The following is a 15629-nucleotide window of genomic DNA, read 5'->3' as shown; positions in this document are numbered from 1 at the left end:
CCGGCCGGGAAGGGGCGGGGCTCGCGGGTCATGACGTCCCCGCCGGGGTCCGGGTCCCGCCCCCGCCCAGCCGCCGCCAGCGCCGGGCCCGGGACGGGCGATGGGCCACGCGCTGTGCGCCTGCGCGCGGGGCAGCCTCAGCATCGAGGGGCAGCGCTACCTGCTGCTGCAGCGCCTGGGGGAGGGGTGAGCGCGAGCGCGGGGGGGGGCCGAGCTGGGGGGGGTGAGCGCGAGCGCGGGGGGGGGCCGAGCTGGGGGGGGCGAGCGCGGGGGGGGGCCGAGCTGGGGGGGGCGAGCGCGAGCGCGGGGGGGGGGGCGAGCGCGAGCGCGGGGGCCGAGCGCGAGCGCGGGGGGGGGGCCGAGCTGGGGGGGGCGAGCGCGAGCGCGGGGGGGACTAGCTGGGGGGGGCGAGCGCGGGCCGGGAGGGGCCGAGGCGAGGGAGGGGTGAGCGCGGGGGGGGGCCGGCCTGAGGCGGGGGGGGTGCGCGCGGGGGGGGGGCTCTAGCAGCGGCCGGTTCCTGAGACGCCTCCGCTCCCCCCCCCCCACTGGTGCTGCCTGGGGCGGGAGGGTCGGTGTCATTCCCCCTCCCCCACTGTACAGCCGGGGAAACTGAGGCAGGAAGGTGCCATGGGGGATGTGTCCGCAGGAACCCCCACTGAGTTGGCCGCGGGTGTCGGCCCGGGGGGCGCTGGCTGCTGCTCTCTGGGCCCCAGAGTGTCCCGGGGCCTGGTGTGTTTCTGGCGAGGGGGCTCCCCCAGCGGCGGGGGTTAAGCCCTCCCCGGGGCCTGGGCACACATGCCCGTCTCCCAGCCCGGGGCGGGGGCCGGGCCCCAGCCGCTCCCGTCCTGCGGGGCTCGACCCCCCGCTCCTGGTGCCGTGAGCCCGGGGGCCAGTCGCGGCCTGCGGCCTGGGGAGCCGGGGCCAGCCCCGCGGGAGGGGAGCGGCTGCGGGCTCGCCTGTGCGGGACCCCGGCCCCATCGCTGTGTTCTGGTGAGCGGGCGGCGAGGCCGGGTCCTGGCCCCGCAGCGCGGCCGGGTGCAATAGCTCTCCGCTCGGTACAGGCCCCCTGACAGGGTGGGGCGCTGGGCCCCAGGGGAGGCTGCCCGTAGGTAGGCGGCACGGAGCCGAGTGGGGCCCCGTGGAGCCTGGGCGCTGAGGCGGATGGGAGGGGAGCGGGGCTGGAGCAGTGGGTGATGGTGTGCCCGCTTGCCGTGCTGCTGGGCGGGAGGGGCTCTGTCTCTAGGCCTGGTTATCTCTGGCATGTCGTCCTCTCCCTCAGCAGCCTGTCCTGCTCCCGGGAGAGGCGCAGGGACCCCTGGAGATAACATCAGAGCGGCCAGACTGGGTCAGACCAAAGGTCTATCTAGCCCGGAGTCCTGTCCTCTGACCACGGCCAGGTGCCCCAGAGGGAATGAACCGAACAGGGAATCGCCCAGTGATCCATCCCCTGGCCCCCATTCCCGGCTTCTGGCAAACAGGGGGCGAGGGACACCGTCCCTGCCCATCCTGGCTAATGGCCATTGAGGGACCTGTCCTCCAGGAACGTATCTAGTTCTTTTTTGAACCCAGTTATAGTCTGGTGAAGGGTGTTGGGCATTGTATGACGAAATACTTCCTTTTGTTTGTTTGTTTGAAACCTGCTGCCTATTAATTACATTTGGTGACTCCTAGTTCTTGTGTTATGGGAAGGGGTAAATGACGCTTCCTTAGTCACTCTCTCCACATCAGTCGTGATTTTATAGGCCTCAATCAGATCCCCTCCTTAATCGTCTCTTTCCAAGCTGAAAAGTCCCAGTTTTATTAATCTCTCCTCATATGGCCGCCGTTCCATCCCCCTCATCATTTTTGTTGCCCTTTTCTGATCCTTTTCCAATTTATCTTTTCTGAGATGCAGTGACCACATCTGCACGCAGTATTCAAGGTGTGGGCGTACCAGGGATTTATAGAGAGGCAATAGGATATTTTCTGTCCTATTCTTTCTCCCTTTCTTAATGATTCCCAACATTCTGTTTGCTTTTTTGACGGCTGCTGCCCATTGAGTGGATGATTTCAGAGAACTCTCCACAGTGACTCCAAGATCTCTCTCCAGTGGTAACAGCTAATTTAGACCCATCATTTTGTAGGTAGAAGTGGGATTATGTTTTCCCCCATTACTTTGCATTTACTAACATTGAATTTCACCTGCCATTTTGATGATGTCTCTGCCCCCCTGCTCTGGGGTGTTGGGAGCTGCTCCTGCCCCACTCACACTTCTCTGCCCCTCAGAGGCTTCAGCTACGTGGACTTGGTGGAGGGGCTGCAGGACGGCCGTTCTATGCCCTGAAACGCATCCTGTGCCATGACAAGGAGGACTACCGGGAAGCCCTGCACGAGGTGGAAATGCATGGCCTCTTCGAGCACCCCAACATCCTGCGGCTCGAGGCCCACTGCATGGTAGAGAAAGGGCCCAAGCACGAGGCCTGGCTGCTGTTGCCCTTTCTCAGGGTGAGGCCACCCTCCCTCCCAGGGGAGCCACGACACGGCCGGAGGTGCTCATCCCCCTGCCCCGGGGGCACCGTGCCTGGTGCCAAGCTCTGTTTGTAGCCAAGGGGTCAGATTGCAGCTGGCCTTGGAGCCCAGTGCAGCAATGCATCCTGGGAGGGGCAGTCTTGGGGGCCAGCACTCTAGGCCAATGGCAAAGGGAGTAGGAGATGCAGCCTGGGGCAGTGTGGGGGAGGAGGAGGAGGAGGGTGGTTACTGTCCCTCCAGGCAGCTGTTACTCCAGCCCTGCTCTGCACCTGGGTCAGAGCCACCAGTGTGAGGGTCTGCACTGGGCCTCACACAGCCAGGGCTGTGAGCTGGGGACTGGAACCGCCCAGCCAGCAGAATCCTGGCTTGGGCAGGGCCTGGGCCCAGCAGCTGCAGAGGAAAGTTTAAAACTCCCAGGTGGCTGCAGTGGGGGTGCTGAGTTGGGGCAAATAGCCTTTAGAAAGGGGTCCATGCTGTCCAGACACCCCTCCAGCCCCTGCTGAATTCAGCAGAGCCCTGGGGCCCCCCTGGTCTCTTATGGCAGTGAGTTCCACAGATGACTGGTGTCTGTGTGCAGCATCACTGTCCCTGCTGATGAGGCGGGGCCCATAGCTTAGAGCAGCTGCTTGCTGCGAAACGAGGCCTGAGCCAGGATGCTGTAGTTTGTCACTCTCCAAAGCTGTCTCTGCTCCCCCCCTCCACCCTGCTGTCACTTATCTGAGAAATCTTGGGAGCTGTTAGCAGAGGGCTCTTACTAGGAGCTGGTGCAGGAAGCCCTTCATGGCTTATCCCCCAGTGTGGGGCAGTGCTGGCAGGCTAGGCAGCTGGGGAAGGTGCTTTCTATGCCCCCTCTGCCAGTGCCCTGCAGGGAGTGTCCCACTAACCGGCCGCCTGTTTGCTCACCAGAGAGGGACCCTGTGGAGCGAGGTGGAAGCTCTGCGAGACAAAGGCACCTTCCTGGCTGAGGAGCGGATTGTCCCCATTCTCCTTGGCATCTGCCGAGGGCTGCAGGCCATTCATGCCAAGGGCTATGCACACAGGTGAGCCCAGCCACGAGCTAGTGCCCTTGGCCACCAGACCTGTCCCCCTCACAACTGCAGGAGCACTTGCAGTGGGCAACCGGGCACGAGATCCTCACATGCAGAGCTGGAGCGCCAGCACTGGACTGGTGGGGGGTGGGTCAAAGTGGGGGCATCAACACTGGACCCATGGGTGTGGGTCAGAGTGGGGCATCAGCACTGTACTGGTGGGGGAAGGCTCTGTGCCCCCTCTAGGGCCTGGGAAGCTGCAGGGAACTTGCTGTCTCTTGGTCCCCACAGAGACCTGAAGCCCACCAATGTGCTGCTGGATGACAAGGAGCAGCCAGTGCTGATGGACCTGGGCTCCATGAACCGGGCCCGCATTGAGGTCAAGGGCTCCCGGGAAGCCATGGCTGTGCAGGTATGAGGCTCCCTGCCCAAGGGGTGCAGGGTTCTGCAGCCCCTCCCTGGGGGAGGGCTGGGATCAGCTGGTGGGGTCTTAGAGGTCCTGGGAATGTTTCTCTCATCAGCTGGGGCTCTCCTGGGGAAGAGGCCCTAGGTAACCCTGTCCCACACCAGTCACAGGCCTCCTGCCCTGCTACCCCTGAACAGCCCCTGCCCCCCTACTGCTGAGAGCTGGGCACAAGGCAAGCTCTGAGCAGTAACTGAGAATAGCCCCCCCCCCCCCCCAGCCTGGCTCAGTCCCTGTGGAAAATGGCTTGTCTTGTCCTGCCAGCCCCCGGGGTCCTGGTGCAGGCTCACCCTGTGCTCCGCCCTTCCTAGGACTGGGCGGCTCAGCGCTGCACAATCTCCTACCGGGCACCTGAGCTCTTCACGGTGCAGAGTCACTGCGTTATCGACGAGCGAACAGACATCTGGGTAAGGAACCCCTTGGCGTCCCCCTGTCCCGGGGCAGCTTCTCTCCCCTCCCTCTCTGTACTGGCTAGGGGGGGAACTCAGGGGAGTGGCTGACCTGGCCTGGTTCAGTCCCTAGGCTGCGTGCTGTACTGCATGATGTTCGGCGAGGGCCCCTATGACCTCATCTTCCAGAAGGGCGACAGCGTGGCTCTGGCTGTGCAGAACCAGCTCCGCGTGCCCCCCAGCAGCAGGTGAGGAACAGGCACTGCTGCCCCCCTGGCAGGGGAGGGGAGGGTCTGCTCTGCGCTCACCCCCTGCACAGGGGCCCAGCCTCACAGACCTGCTGTGCCTCTTGCAGGTATTCCATTGCCCTGGAGCACCTGCTCTCCTCCATGATGGCAGTGAGCCCTCAGGAGCGGCCCCACGTCTCCCACATACTTGACCAGCTGGAGGGGCTGCAGTCAGCACCAAGTGGCCAGGACACCACACGGATCTGAGCCCTGCACAGCTCTGTACCCACAGGGACTGGTGTGTGTAGGGGGGTGTACACGCACAAGGCCTACGGGCAGCTGCTGACCTGCCCCAGGGACGGACTCACGGAACTGCTTTTAAAATGGAATTTTAGGTTAAAAGCAAAACCAGCCCTGTGGGGCTAAGTCCTGCCACCAGTGCCAGGCTGGCACATGCTGTCTGCTTCAGCACCACGCTGGGCACCTGCCCTGCTGCTAGGAACTCTGCCAGCCTTGGGCCTGGGCAGGACACAGGGCCCAGCAGCCTGCCCCTTCCCTCCTGCCCACCCCAGAGCTCCACTTGGCTGGGGAGGGGAAGGTGGTACGAGTACATCACCTTCCCCAGGGCCCTGGGCTGCCTCCAGCAATGCAGCTGGGGTGGCCTTCGCAGCATTTCCTTGGCCATGGGGAGGGATGCTGCCTTCTGACCCTCAGTCAGGGGTGCTGCCTGAATCTGCTGCTGGGCTCTACCCAGCACCTCCCCAGGCCCAGCGTCCCCCTCCAGGGGCAGCCTGTTCCCCTTCTCCTGCTGGAAGGGAGGTGGGGCCCAGCCTGTACCCCCACCAGGGCTTGTCTGTTTAGTAAAGTGTGTGCACAGAGAATGTGGCCTGACTCCCTGGGATTCCTGTGACACCCCCCACCCCCCAAATGCAGCCTGGGGGGAGGGAAGACCTGGGAACCTATGGGATTGGGGATTGGCCCTGACTCCAGCCCAACAGAGGCTTTCCTGCTGGGGTGGGGGTAAGGGGCTGTGGCTGTCTGGGCCGCCAATGGGGCAGGGATGAAAAATACCCCCCCCCGGCACCAGGGGGCAAGCAGCCTCCTTTGGTTGGGGGCAGGGGGGGGGAAGGAGGAGGGAGAGTGTTGCTGCTGGGGCTCAACTAGCAGAGGGTGGCACTGGGACTGTTAGTTACTAGGGAGCAGGGGCCAGAGCATAAATCAATGATTAACCCCAGCCCTGTCCTGAGAGCCCTGCTGTTCCCAGTGCAGGCTGCCCCCTTCCCCCATGGGCTGCAGGGAGAGCCAGCACCCCATGGCTGGCACTACCCAGGGCCTTGGGAGCAGGGGCAGAGCCTGGCCCAGGCAGGTTCCCTCCCACCCCCAGGAGAGGGGAACAGGGCACAGCCAGTGTAGCCCAGCCAGATGCCAGCTCACCTTCCCAGCCAATAGCCAGGGGAGTTGGCACTGCCAGGGGCCCTCCCAAGCAAGGCCTGGAGGAGGGGCAGGCTCTACCCCTCCCTGCAGAGGCACAGACAGCAGAGTAACATGCCCCCTTTCCCCATGTAGCTAGTCCAGCCCTGGGCTCAGCCCTGGCCATGGCCTCAGGCAGGCTCCAAGGCTCAGCCCTGCTCAGGGAGTTGTGTCACGTGGAGGATGCTTCCCATCACTAAGCAACAGAACTGGCCATGCCATGCTGGCTGCTTTGTGCAGGGGTGGGGGGCAGCCTGGGAGGGCCCTTGCCCTCAGTAGGCCACTTACACCTGGGCATATGGGGGGCAACCCCCAGGACCTGGAGTTTGCTGGTGGAGTTCTCCACCCCTCCTCCAGCGAGAGAGCAGAATAGATCCGAGAGCCCAAGCCACACTGGGCACCTGGTCAGGCCTAGGGCTTAGAAGCCACCACTTGCCCACAGCCCCAGCTAGGAGCCAGGTACCTGATTTGGGGGCAGCCTGCCCTGCTGATGGCCCATGCTACTGCGCTGCCCAGGATGTCTTGGGACCCCATTCCCAGCCCCAACACAGCCTGGCCCCAGGGCTGTAACTGGACCTGCTCAGCACCAGCTCAGTGGGCCTAGGACTGACAGTGCAGCAGAGCTGGGACACTCACTACAGCCCTGCCCCCGGCAAGGAACAGCCACAGCCTCAGCTTTGGGTTCAAGACCAAGGAGATGGTTTATTGTTTAAAGGATTTTGCAATTAACACTATAACATGAAAGTCCTTCAGCCAGTGCCTCAGTACTCCTCTCCCTCCTCTTCATCCTCATAGGAGTCAAGGCCCACCTCCTCGTAATCCTTCTCCAGGGCAGCCATGTCCTCCCGGGCCTCTGAGAACTCCCCCTCCTCCATGCCCTCTCCCACGTACCAGTGCACGAAGGCCCGCTTGGCATACATCAGGTCAAACTTGTGGTCCAGCCGAGCCCAGGCCTCGGCAATGGCCGTGGTGTTGCTCAGCATGCACACGGCCCGCTGCACCTTGGCCAGGTCGCCGCCGGGAACCACCGTCGGGGGCTGGTAGTTGATGCCAACCTTGAAGCCAGTTGGGCACCAGTCTACGAACTGGATGCTGCGCTTGGTTTTGATGGCAGCAATGGCAGCGTTGACATCTTTGGGCACCACATCCCCGCGGTACAAGAGGCAGCAGGCCATGTATTTCCCGTGGCGGGGGTCACACTTCACCATCTGGTTGGCTGGCTCAAAGCAAGAGTTTGTGATCTCAGCCACAGAGAGCTGCTCATGGTAGGCCTTCTCTGCAGAGATGACGGGGGCGTAGGTGGCCAGTGGGAAGTGGATGCGGGGGTAGGGCACCAGGTTGGTCTGGAACTCTGTCAGATCCACATTGAGGGCACCATCGAATCGGAGGGAGGCGGTGATGGAGGACACGATCTGGCTAATAAGGCGGTTCAGGTTGGTGTAGGTGGGGCGCTCGATGTCCAGGTTCCTGCGGCAGATGTCGTAGATGGCCTCGTTGTCGACCATGAAGGCGCAGTCCGAGTGCTCCAGGGTGGTGTGGGTCGTCAGGATGGAGTTGTAGGGCTCCACCACCGCAGTGGAGACCTGAGGCGCTGGGTAGATGGCGAACTCCAGCTTGGACTTCTTGCCATAGTCAACGGAGAGACGCTCCATCAGCAGGGAAGTGAATCCAGACCCGGTGCCGCCCCCGAAGCTGTGGAAAACCAGGAAGCCCTGGAGCCCTGTGCACTGGTCGGCCTGCGGGAAAAACAAACATCAGAGCTCATTAGACTAAAGTACCAGCCAATCCAGGCTGCAGCCCAGACATGGCCAAGAAGGCTAGAGATAGAGAACCAGCTGGCCGAGACCTCCACCAGTTCCCAGGCCAGCCCACCCAACCCAGGGGAAGAACAAGCCCCAGTGTCAGAAAGGGAGCCCTCTAGGTCCCAGACCCCTTGCCAAGTACAGCCAGCTCCCAAGGCCTCCCCAGACAAGAGCATGTTTAGCGGGGACTTACAGCGAGAAGCTGGAGCCCTCTTACCAGCTCCTTGGCTGGGCAGAGCGCAGACCCTCCCCCCCCTCCCCCCCAATATTCCCTCTGACAGGCTGCATACCAGCTTCCGGATCCTGTCCAGCACTTGGTCGATGATCTCCTTGCCGATTGTGTAGTGCCCACGGGCATAGTTATTGGCAGCATCTTCCTTGCCGGTGATGAGCTGCTCTGGGTGGAAGAGCTGGCGGTAGATGCCGGTCCGAATCTCATCTGGAAGAGATGAAAGGAGGGGTGTGGGACAGGACTCTAGGCCAGTGGTGGTCCCCCCCACCCCCTTAACAGAATCTGCCTGCACCCCACCCCCCTTACCTCACAGCCCAGGCTCCCGCCCCAGCCTGGCCTCACTGGGCTGGCCCAAGCAGCCTGGCGTTGCTGCTCACCCCCTCTGAACGTTCCTGTGTGCACCCCATGGACATCAGCAGAGGCCGGTGCACTGAGCTGGCCTGCTGGCGCAGGGGGTGGAGGACGGCCATCCTCCACCAACAGGAGGGCCTGGGGCACAGGCTGACGTCCCTGGAGAAGCCGCCAGGGTGTGGCAGAGGGTGTGGGACACAGCATTTCGCCCACACCAGGAAGTGGCACCAGCTGCCCTGAGGGCGTTCAGTCTAGCTCTGAGCAGTGCCGTGGCGGGAGCAGACCTGCCGGTTGGGTAGGTTTCTCGGGGCACCAAGCCTGTGTCACGGATAACGAGCATCAGCGTACATGACGCTTCTCATCCTCAAAGCCCCCCCTGCAGTGGGGAAGGCCAGTCCCAGGCCAGGCGGAAGGGCCTGGCACAGAGCTAGGGCAGGGCTGCCCTGTGGGCAGGAGTGACTGAGGCCGCACAAGCCAGCTGCTGCGCTTGGCAGTCCAGGAGGCAGACGTGGCTGTACCTGGGGGGCCTAAATCCTTCACCAGTGAGCGCCCCCCCACCCCACCCAGGCACCGTCACTCACCGATCACGGTGGGTTCCAGGTCCACAAAGATAGCCCTGGGGACGTGCTTCCCAGCGCCCGTCTCACAGAAGAAGGTGGTAAAGGAGTCGTCCCCTCCCCCGATGGTCTTCTCGCTGGGCATCTGCCCGTCTGGCTGGATGCCATGCTCCAGGCAGTACAGCTCCCAGCAGGTGTTGCCCATCTGGACGCCGGCCTGGCCGACATGGACTGAGATACATTCACGCTGCAGAGAGAGAAGGGCCATTGAGGTGCCTCTCCAGGCCAGTGGACCCAGAGCCCCATGCCAGCGCTGGTGGCGAGGTGGGGCCCGCGGCTCCCCCAAACTCCTGGGGGATCACAGTGCCGGTCTCTGTTCAGCGAGAGCTGCCAGACAGCCCGGGACATTAGTGCCTGCGGGTCAGCACAGCGGGCGAAGGGACCTTGGAGAACAGTCCCGCTACCAGCTCCCCAGCCTGGGGCAGCACCAAGCCCAGAAGGAGCCTGGGGTTCTCAAGCAGAGAGTCCATTCCACGGGGGAGAAGGGGCTGCTTGCTCCCGGCAGCCCCCGACCCTGGTGCCCAGCACCATGGAGGCCAGGTGAGTCGTGCAGCACAGGGAAACACTGCAGGCTGCAACTGGCTGCCACGCTGCGTGTCTCCCCCCCCCCCCCTCACACTGCAGCACTGCCCAGACTGCAGGTGTGGGGGAGGAGCCCAGCAGTGTGTGCCCCCCCCACCCCCCAAGAGCAGGCCCCGCCCTAGATCCAGCAGCAGTCACACTCCTAAGGATTGTGTCTGCCACACCCTGCTGTTAGAACCGCGGGGCCGCGTTGTGGGAGGTCCCTGCTACAGGGGCCATGCTGGGCACTTGCTCGATACCTGTCCTTGGCTCTGAAGGTGGCAACGCCAGGGCAGGAGCAGGGTGGGAGGGCTCGGATCAGACTCTTCAGTGGTGCCCATCCCCCTGGGACCCAGCCCACAGCCCCTCACTGTCCCAGGACTGCAGCAGCCCCTGCCAGCTTACTGCTGGCTGGAGCCCCCCAGGGTCAGGTCGGAGGCTTGGCTGTCCCTGGGACCAGCTCTGGCTCCCGTCCACCGTCTCGCTGCAGCGGGAGGGGAGGAGCCGGGACTGCAGCGTCAGGCAGGTGCTGAGCTGACAAGCACATACCTAATGCATAAGCTACAGCCCCACCCTCGCTGCTCCCAGCCAGCCTGGGCACGGCAGCGCCATCCCCAATCCCAAGGGAACCCAGCAGCGGGCAGGGCTGCGGGGCATCAGAGTGGGGAGAGGGCAGGGAGGCTGCCCAGTACCTGCCCGGGCTCTAATGGGGAATAAGGCCCTTCCACCTAGCGGCATAGAGCAGCGCCCCGCTGGAGCCGCTACAGGGCCCGTGGGAGGGGACGGCAGAGGGAGCTTTTCCACAAGGCAGCAGGCTCATCTGTGCCCACAACAGCACAGGGGCTGTTCGCACAGAGCTGGCTGCATCCGGTGGGCGCTGGTGGCCGGGACGCAGAACCCCCCTTTCCCAAACACTCCCCTCCCCCCAGCAGCTCTGACCCCCAGGCCTGCAAGGCCAGACAGAGGCCTCTGGTCACTCGGCCCTCCCACCCCCACAAGCAAGGGAGCCAGCTGGACCAGCCATGGGGCTCCCAGGGCGGGGGGCACAGGCAGGGTCCAGCTCTCAGGAGCCGCAGGGTCACAGCCACCCGCTCTGGGGGCCCCAGGGGGTCTGGGACGGGAGCCAGGATTCCTGCAGCAGCCAGAGGGCCAAGCCCAGGAGGCCCCTCCGCCCGCCCGCAGCATCAGCCCCAAACTCAAGCCGTTTATGGGGAAGCCACAAGGAGGAAGCACCCAGCTCCGTGCAGCTGCCACCTCAGGGCTGGCCTGCATCCCCGTCCCCGATGGCAGCCCGCGGAGAGCTCTGCGGCGCCCGCCAGGTCCCCCCCCAGGGCTGGCAGCCCAAGCTGGGGCTGTGCGACGCGGCAGCCGTTCCGGTCCCTGCCACGGTGCTGGATGCAGGGGGCTGTGGGTCAGGACTGGGGGGCATCAGCAGAGCGGGGGACATTCTCCAGGCCCCGCCAGCGCTGAACCCGGGCCGCCGACGCACCATCTCCGGCCCCCGCCTGTGTGTACCGCCCCGCCCCGGCCCGGCCCCGCCCGGGGGAGTCACCAGGCAGCCGACATTTGAACGCGCACAGGCCAACCAGGGAGGGCTGCGAAGCCACCAGCCCCGCCCGCCAGACGTTCCCTCCCGCCATCCGCACTGGGGGAGCGACGGCAGGAAACCCCTTCCCCGGTGCGGCGCCGGTGCCCCCGGCCGGCGCCGGTGCCCCCGGCACTGCCGAGACCCCGCTCCGGGCGCATGGCGCTGGGCTGGCCCCCGTGGGCCTGGGCTCCTCCGCCGAGGGGGGACGGGGATCTGGCGGCGCCGCGCTACCGGCCCCCCCGAAGGGCTCCCGGGCAGGGGCCCAGCTGAGGGGGGGCCCAGCCGTGCCCTGGCCCAGCTGTCTCCAGGGGCGCAGCGCGGCCAGCCCCGCGGTGCCCAGCCCGAGGGGCGAGAGCCAGGAAACGCTGCCGGGAAGGGGGGGGGACGGGCGCTGCCTCCTCGCCAGGGGCCCGGCTCCACCTGCGCGCCCAGGCCGCGGCCTCGCCACGAGGTGGGGGAACCGGCTCCGCCACTGGACCGGCAGCGACCGAGCGGGCGGCCTTGAGGGCCCCTTCCGCCAGACACGGGCGGCGAGCGGGGCTGCCCCCGGCTCACCCCCGCCCCCGAGGCAGGGCTACGGCCCCTAGTTGGGCCAGGAGCCCGGCAGAGCTATTTCCAGGCGAGCCCCCCGCCTATTAATAACCCCCCGGCCAGACGCAGCCGCTGCCCCCCACTGAGCAGGCAGAGCCCCCAGCACCCTCGTGTCCTTCCCGAGTCGGGCCGGGCGCCAACACCCCCCCCCCCGGGCTCACCAGCCCCTGTCCAGCTGCCCCTGCCCGTCTGGAGCAAGCCCAGCCCGGGGGGGCCTGGCTGGGGATCCCCGCTCGCGGGGCAGCCCCCACTGCGCTGGCGCCTGCCTATGGCCAGGGCAAGGTCGCCCTCTCCCCGCCCATCCTGCGCCGAGGGCAGGGCGCTGGCGGTGCCAGGGCTCTGCCCCCCAACCCAGCGCCGCGGGCCCTTCAAGGGACCCAGCAAGGCCCGGACACGTCGCTTCGGGCGGCCCCGCGCCATGGAGAGCCCGGCCCGGCCCGGCCGCCCCCCTCGGCGGGAGGGGCCCGGCACCCTCGGGAGAGGGGCCCGCCGCGGAGCGCACCAGCCACGCGCGGCCCGGGCACCGCGCACGCTGCGGGGCGCGGAGCCCCGCACAGGATCCGGGGTAGGAGGCGCGCGGCGGGGCCCGGACTCCTGGGTTCCGCGCGCGCGGCGGGGCCCCCGGGTCAGTGCAGCGCCCCGGGCTGCTCCGTTCCCGAGCGGGGCCCCCGCGAGCTCCGGGGCCCCCCGGGCCCCGCACTCACCATGACGCAGTAGTGGCCGGGATCTCACGTGAGTCTGCGCGACGAGGTCTCGGTGAGAAGCTTCGCCTGGTGCAGTCCTGGCGCACCGGCCTTATATACGGGGGTGGGGGCTGGGCCACGCCCACGGGCGGGATGACGAGTCTGACCACGCCCCCACCTCCAGATTTGCACAGGGGGCGTGGTTTGTTTTTAGAGCGGGGGTGTCCTAACACACTGTACCATGCAAGGCCCACCCTAAAATGACCCCCCCCCCCCGCAATCCCATGGTGTTCCCCCCCTTCCCCCCCAGCAAAGGGGGAATGTGCTTCAATGTAGCAAAACCATGTCTCTGAACATGGCTGCGGGAGGGGTCCAAATCCAAGCCACTGTCTGGGAAGCAGGTCTGGGGGAGCCCCTTCCACACTGGGCTCAAGCCCACTGCAGCCTTGGTGAGCAGTGCAGCCAGGAGAGACGACAGGCCCCAGCATGCATGGCTGCAGCGTGCTCCCTGCAGAGCGCTGCCTGGCCTGCCCCAGGATACCGCGGCCCCCGGGGCCTGGCTCCCTGGGAGAGCTACCCCTGCCTTCGGGCAGCCTGTTCCTGGTGTCATATGTCTTAGAAATACCTGGAATGGGGATCCTGGTCTCCCAGTCCCATGGAGTCTCTCGGGGAAGGCTGGACCCTCTCACCCCTTGCTGACAGTGGCGAATTAACGCATGGGCCCACGGGGCCTGAGTTGTACTTAAAGTTCTGCACAGGGTCTTTTCAGGGGGAATAAGGCAAACGCCACATTTGTTGGTAATCCATGTATCAATCAACACTGTATCATATGCATAAGATACATCTTACACTCAGGCACTCACGCACACGCCGTCTTGTTGTTGTTACCAACTAGTTGCTCCCCTTAACTTCACTGGCCAGGTGAGTTAGATGCGGGGGGCATGGAGCCGGGCTTCTGCTGATCCGGATCGATGCTCCAATCTTGACAAGACGAGACCCGGGTCCTCTGCAAGACCCCTCGCATTTATAGGCGCTTCCCTCTCATGCAAATTGTCCCAGATTCAAAATCTGGGTCTGCGTCTGTTGGTCCTTTGTGCCGCTTCCCTCTGGGTGTTCCCAAAAGAAGGTGCTGGCTTCTAACCCCCAAGCCCGTCACTATGTCAGCTCTTCTTTAGTGAGCCCACTTGGCAAGTTTTATTGTTCTTGGGTCTGGCTGCCATCCCCTCTCCAACTATTGCAGCTGTCTGGAGGTGCGGGCCTTCCACGCCTTGCTCATTCACACCTCGTTCATTCAACAGGGCAATGGATTACAAAGTGTGTGTGTGTGGGGGGGGGGGGATCTTACTCTATTCCTAGCAAAAAGACAATTTTCTTCTACCTTAATTATACTATTTTAGGGGCTTTAACATTATATCAAGGTTCAATACAAAGTTTCTATATAAGGATCTGATGCAAAGTTCCTGTATCAAAGGACTCGATACAAAAGTTGTATAAAAACAGAGGTTACATGCAGATAGACTTAATACAAGGTTATATGAAGAGACATAACACCAAGTCATATGAAAGTTATGTGAAGATGCTTAATGCGGAGATTTATCTACAGCTGTGCCCAGGGGCCCCGGACAATTTGGGGGCCTCAGGGTGTTGGGGGGGTCCAAAATGTTCTTTGTGTCCAGGGCACCAATAAATCCTAATCCACTTCTGCTCACTGAAGGCGTGCAGTACTCCACCTTCAACAAAGGGAGCTTTGCTGGGGATTTGAGTTAAATGGAGGTTAAGAAAGTCAAAGAGAACTCAGAGCATGGTGAAGGGTTTCACTTACCCCTCGCCCACCTAACCGGGATCACTGCTTCGGCAGCCACGACGCCAGAAACCTACCAGTTCTGCAGTCGCCCATAGAGCCTTCCAGGAAAACCAGGTGAGACAAGACCTGAATTGCTAAAGGAAACAAGCAGAGAAAACACTTTAGAAGCAAAGAAGAATCTTCCAGGCCTCTGAAGGTCAGAGAGAAGGCGGTAATAAAAAGGGGCCCCATTCCATGTCCGTTCCGTTGGCAGGTCCCTTTGCAGACAGGGCAGCCCCCCGAAATCACTCCCTGAGCCGTGTTCGGTGCCTGGGATGCACCTCTCACCCACTCTGCTAATTCCTTCCCACTCTTCATAAAAACATACCGTCTTCTAAAGCACTCGGAAACATCCCGCAGACCTGCGTTTCCATGCAATACAGGTCCTTCTCGGACTCAGTGAGCAGGGCTTGGGCAGCTGCTAGGAAGGTTTATTAGACCTCATTTCATAGAACATCAGCATTGGAAGGGACCTCAGGAGGTCATCTAGTCCAACCCCCTGCTCAAAAAAGCAGGACCAATCCCCAATTTTTGCCCCAGATCCCTAAATGGCCCCCTCAAGGATTGAACTCACAACCCTGAATTTAGCAGGCCAATGCTCAAACCACTGAGCTATCCTTTCCCTCCCCTGTGACCTGAATAACTCACCTATCCCGAGCCCCAGCCAATCAAACCCACCCAGCACCCCACAAATCAACCCCAGCCTCTCTCAGCACCCTGACTTATGAACTCCCAGCGACAGGCTCTGTCGTCTCTCTGCAGACACTTACGCTGTGTTGTAATGGCAGACACATGAGTTTGCTTTTCGATGAAGTCACTGGGACCCCACGGAAAGTGTCTTCACTGCTTCTCGTTGGGAAAAACTGAAGTGTGGAAAATGAGCGATTTGAACCTCTCAGGTCATTCATGCCAACAGCACCATTGCCATGAACGCTTGGAGCAGGTCTAATGGACGCAGTGCTTGGAAAGCAGCAGTGGGCTGTCTGCAGGGGGGGTCCCAGGGCTGCGAATGCTGCTGGAGCTGATGGGGGGCTAGCCGCAATGAGATGTTTTCCCAGAAATGTTTAAATTCGTCCTGACATGAAGAAGGATGAATTTAAACCCAGGGAAGGTTGCTGGACTGCAGATGTCACCAACGGATGAAAACATAACAATTGAGGTGATAAGCAGTTAAGTCAGTCAACACAACCTTCCCAGAGAGTAGTTACCAGTGGTCACAGTCAGGCTGGACGGGCATAACGAGTGGGGTCCCGCAGGGATCAGTTCTGGGTCCGGT

The 15629-nt window shown here is 63.2% G+C and overlaps 2 protein-coding genes across 2 annotated transcripts; one reads left to right on the top strand and one right to left on the bottom strand.

Moving 5' to 3' along the window:
- Positions 1-5496, top strand: STK16 (serine/threonine kinase 16). The gene is given in 8 exon segments (XM_077829386.1): positions 1-186; positions 2266-2306; positions 2309-2484; positions 3415-3548; positions 3828-3948; positions 4311-4406; positions 4515-4636; positions 4744-5496. Coding segments are annotated over 8 exon segments (915 nt in total). The 5' UTR covers positions 1-100; the 3' UTR covers positions 4883-5496.
- Positions 5497-6761: 1265 nt separating this feature from the next.
- Positions 6762-12628, bottom strand: LOC144271820 (tubulin alpha-4A chain). Its single transcript, XM_077829385.1, has 4 exons — positions 12532-12628; positions 9052-9274; positions 8178-8326; positions 6762-7821 (listed from the first exon to the last, which is right to left on the bottom strand). Exons 1-4 carry the CDS (start codon positions 12532-12534, stop codon positions 6847-6849), a joined length of 1350 nt encoding a protein of 449 aa, XP_077685511.1. The 5' UTR covers positions 12535-12628; the 3' UTR covers positions 6762-6846.
- Between the last annotated feature and the right edge of the window lie 3001 nt (positions 12629-15629).

Source organism: Eretmochelys imbricata, chromosome 11 (genome assembly GCF_965152235.1).
Source record: "Eretmochelys imbricata isolate rEreImb1 chromosome 11, rEreImb1.hap1, whole genome shotgun sequence".
Classification (NCBI taxonomy): domain Eukaryota; kingdom Metazoa; phylum Chordata; order Testudines; family Cheloniidae; genus Eretmochelys; species Eretmochelys imbricata.
The sequence above is the reverse complement of the archived record's forward strand: the minus strand, read 5'-3'. Positions and strand labels throughout refer to the sequence as shown.

Bases quoted from the DNA above. Each gene is read 5' to 3' on its own strand.
- LOC144271820 (XM_077829385.1), bottom strand. The intron at 8,327-9,051 runs GTGAGTGACGGT...CATCTCTTCCAG, and splicing joins CCTGGAACCCACCGTGATCG to ATGAGATTCGGACCGGCATC. The intron at 7,822-8,177 runs GTATGCAGCCTG...TTTTTCCCGCAG, and splicing joins TGGACAGGATCCGGAAGCTG to GCCGACCAGTGCACAGGGCT.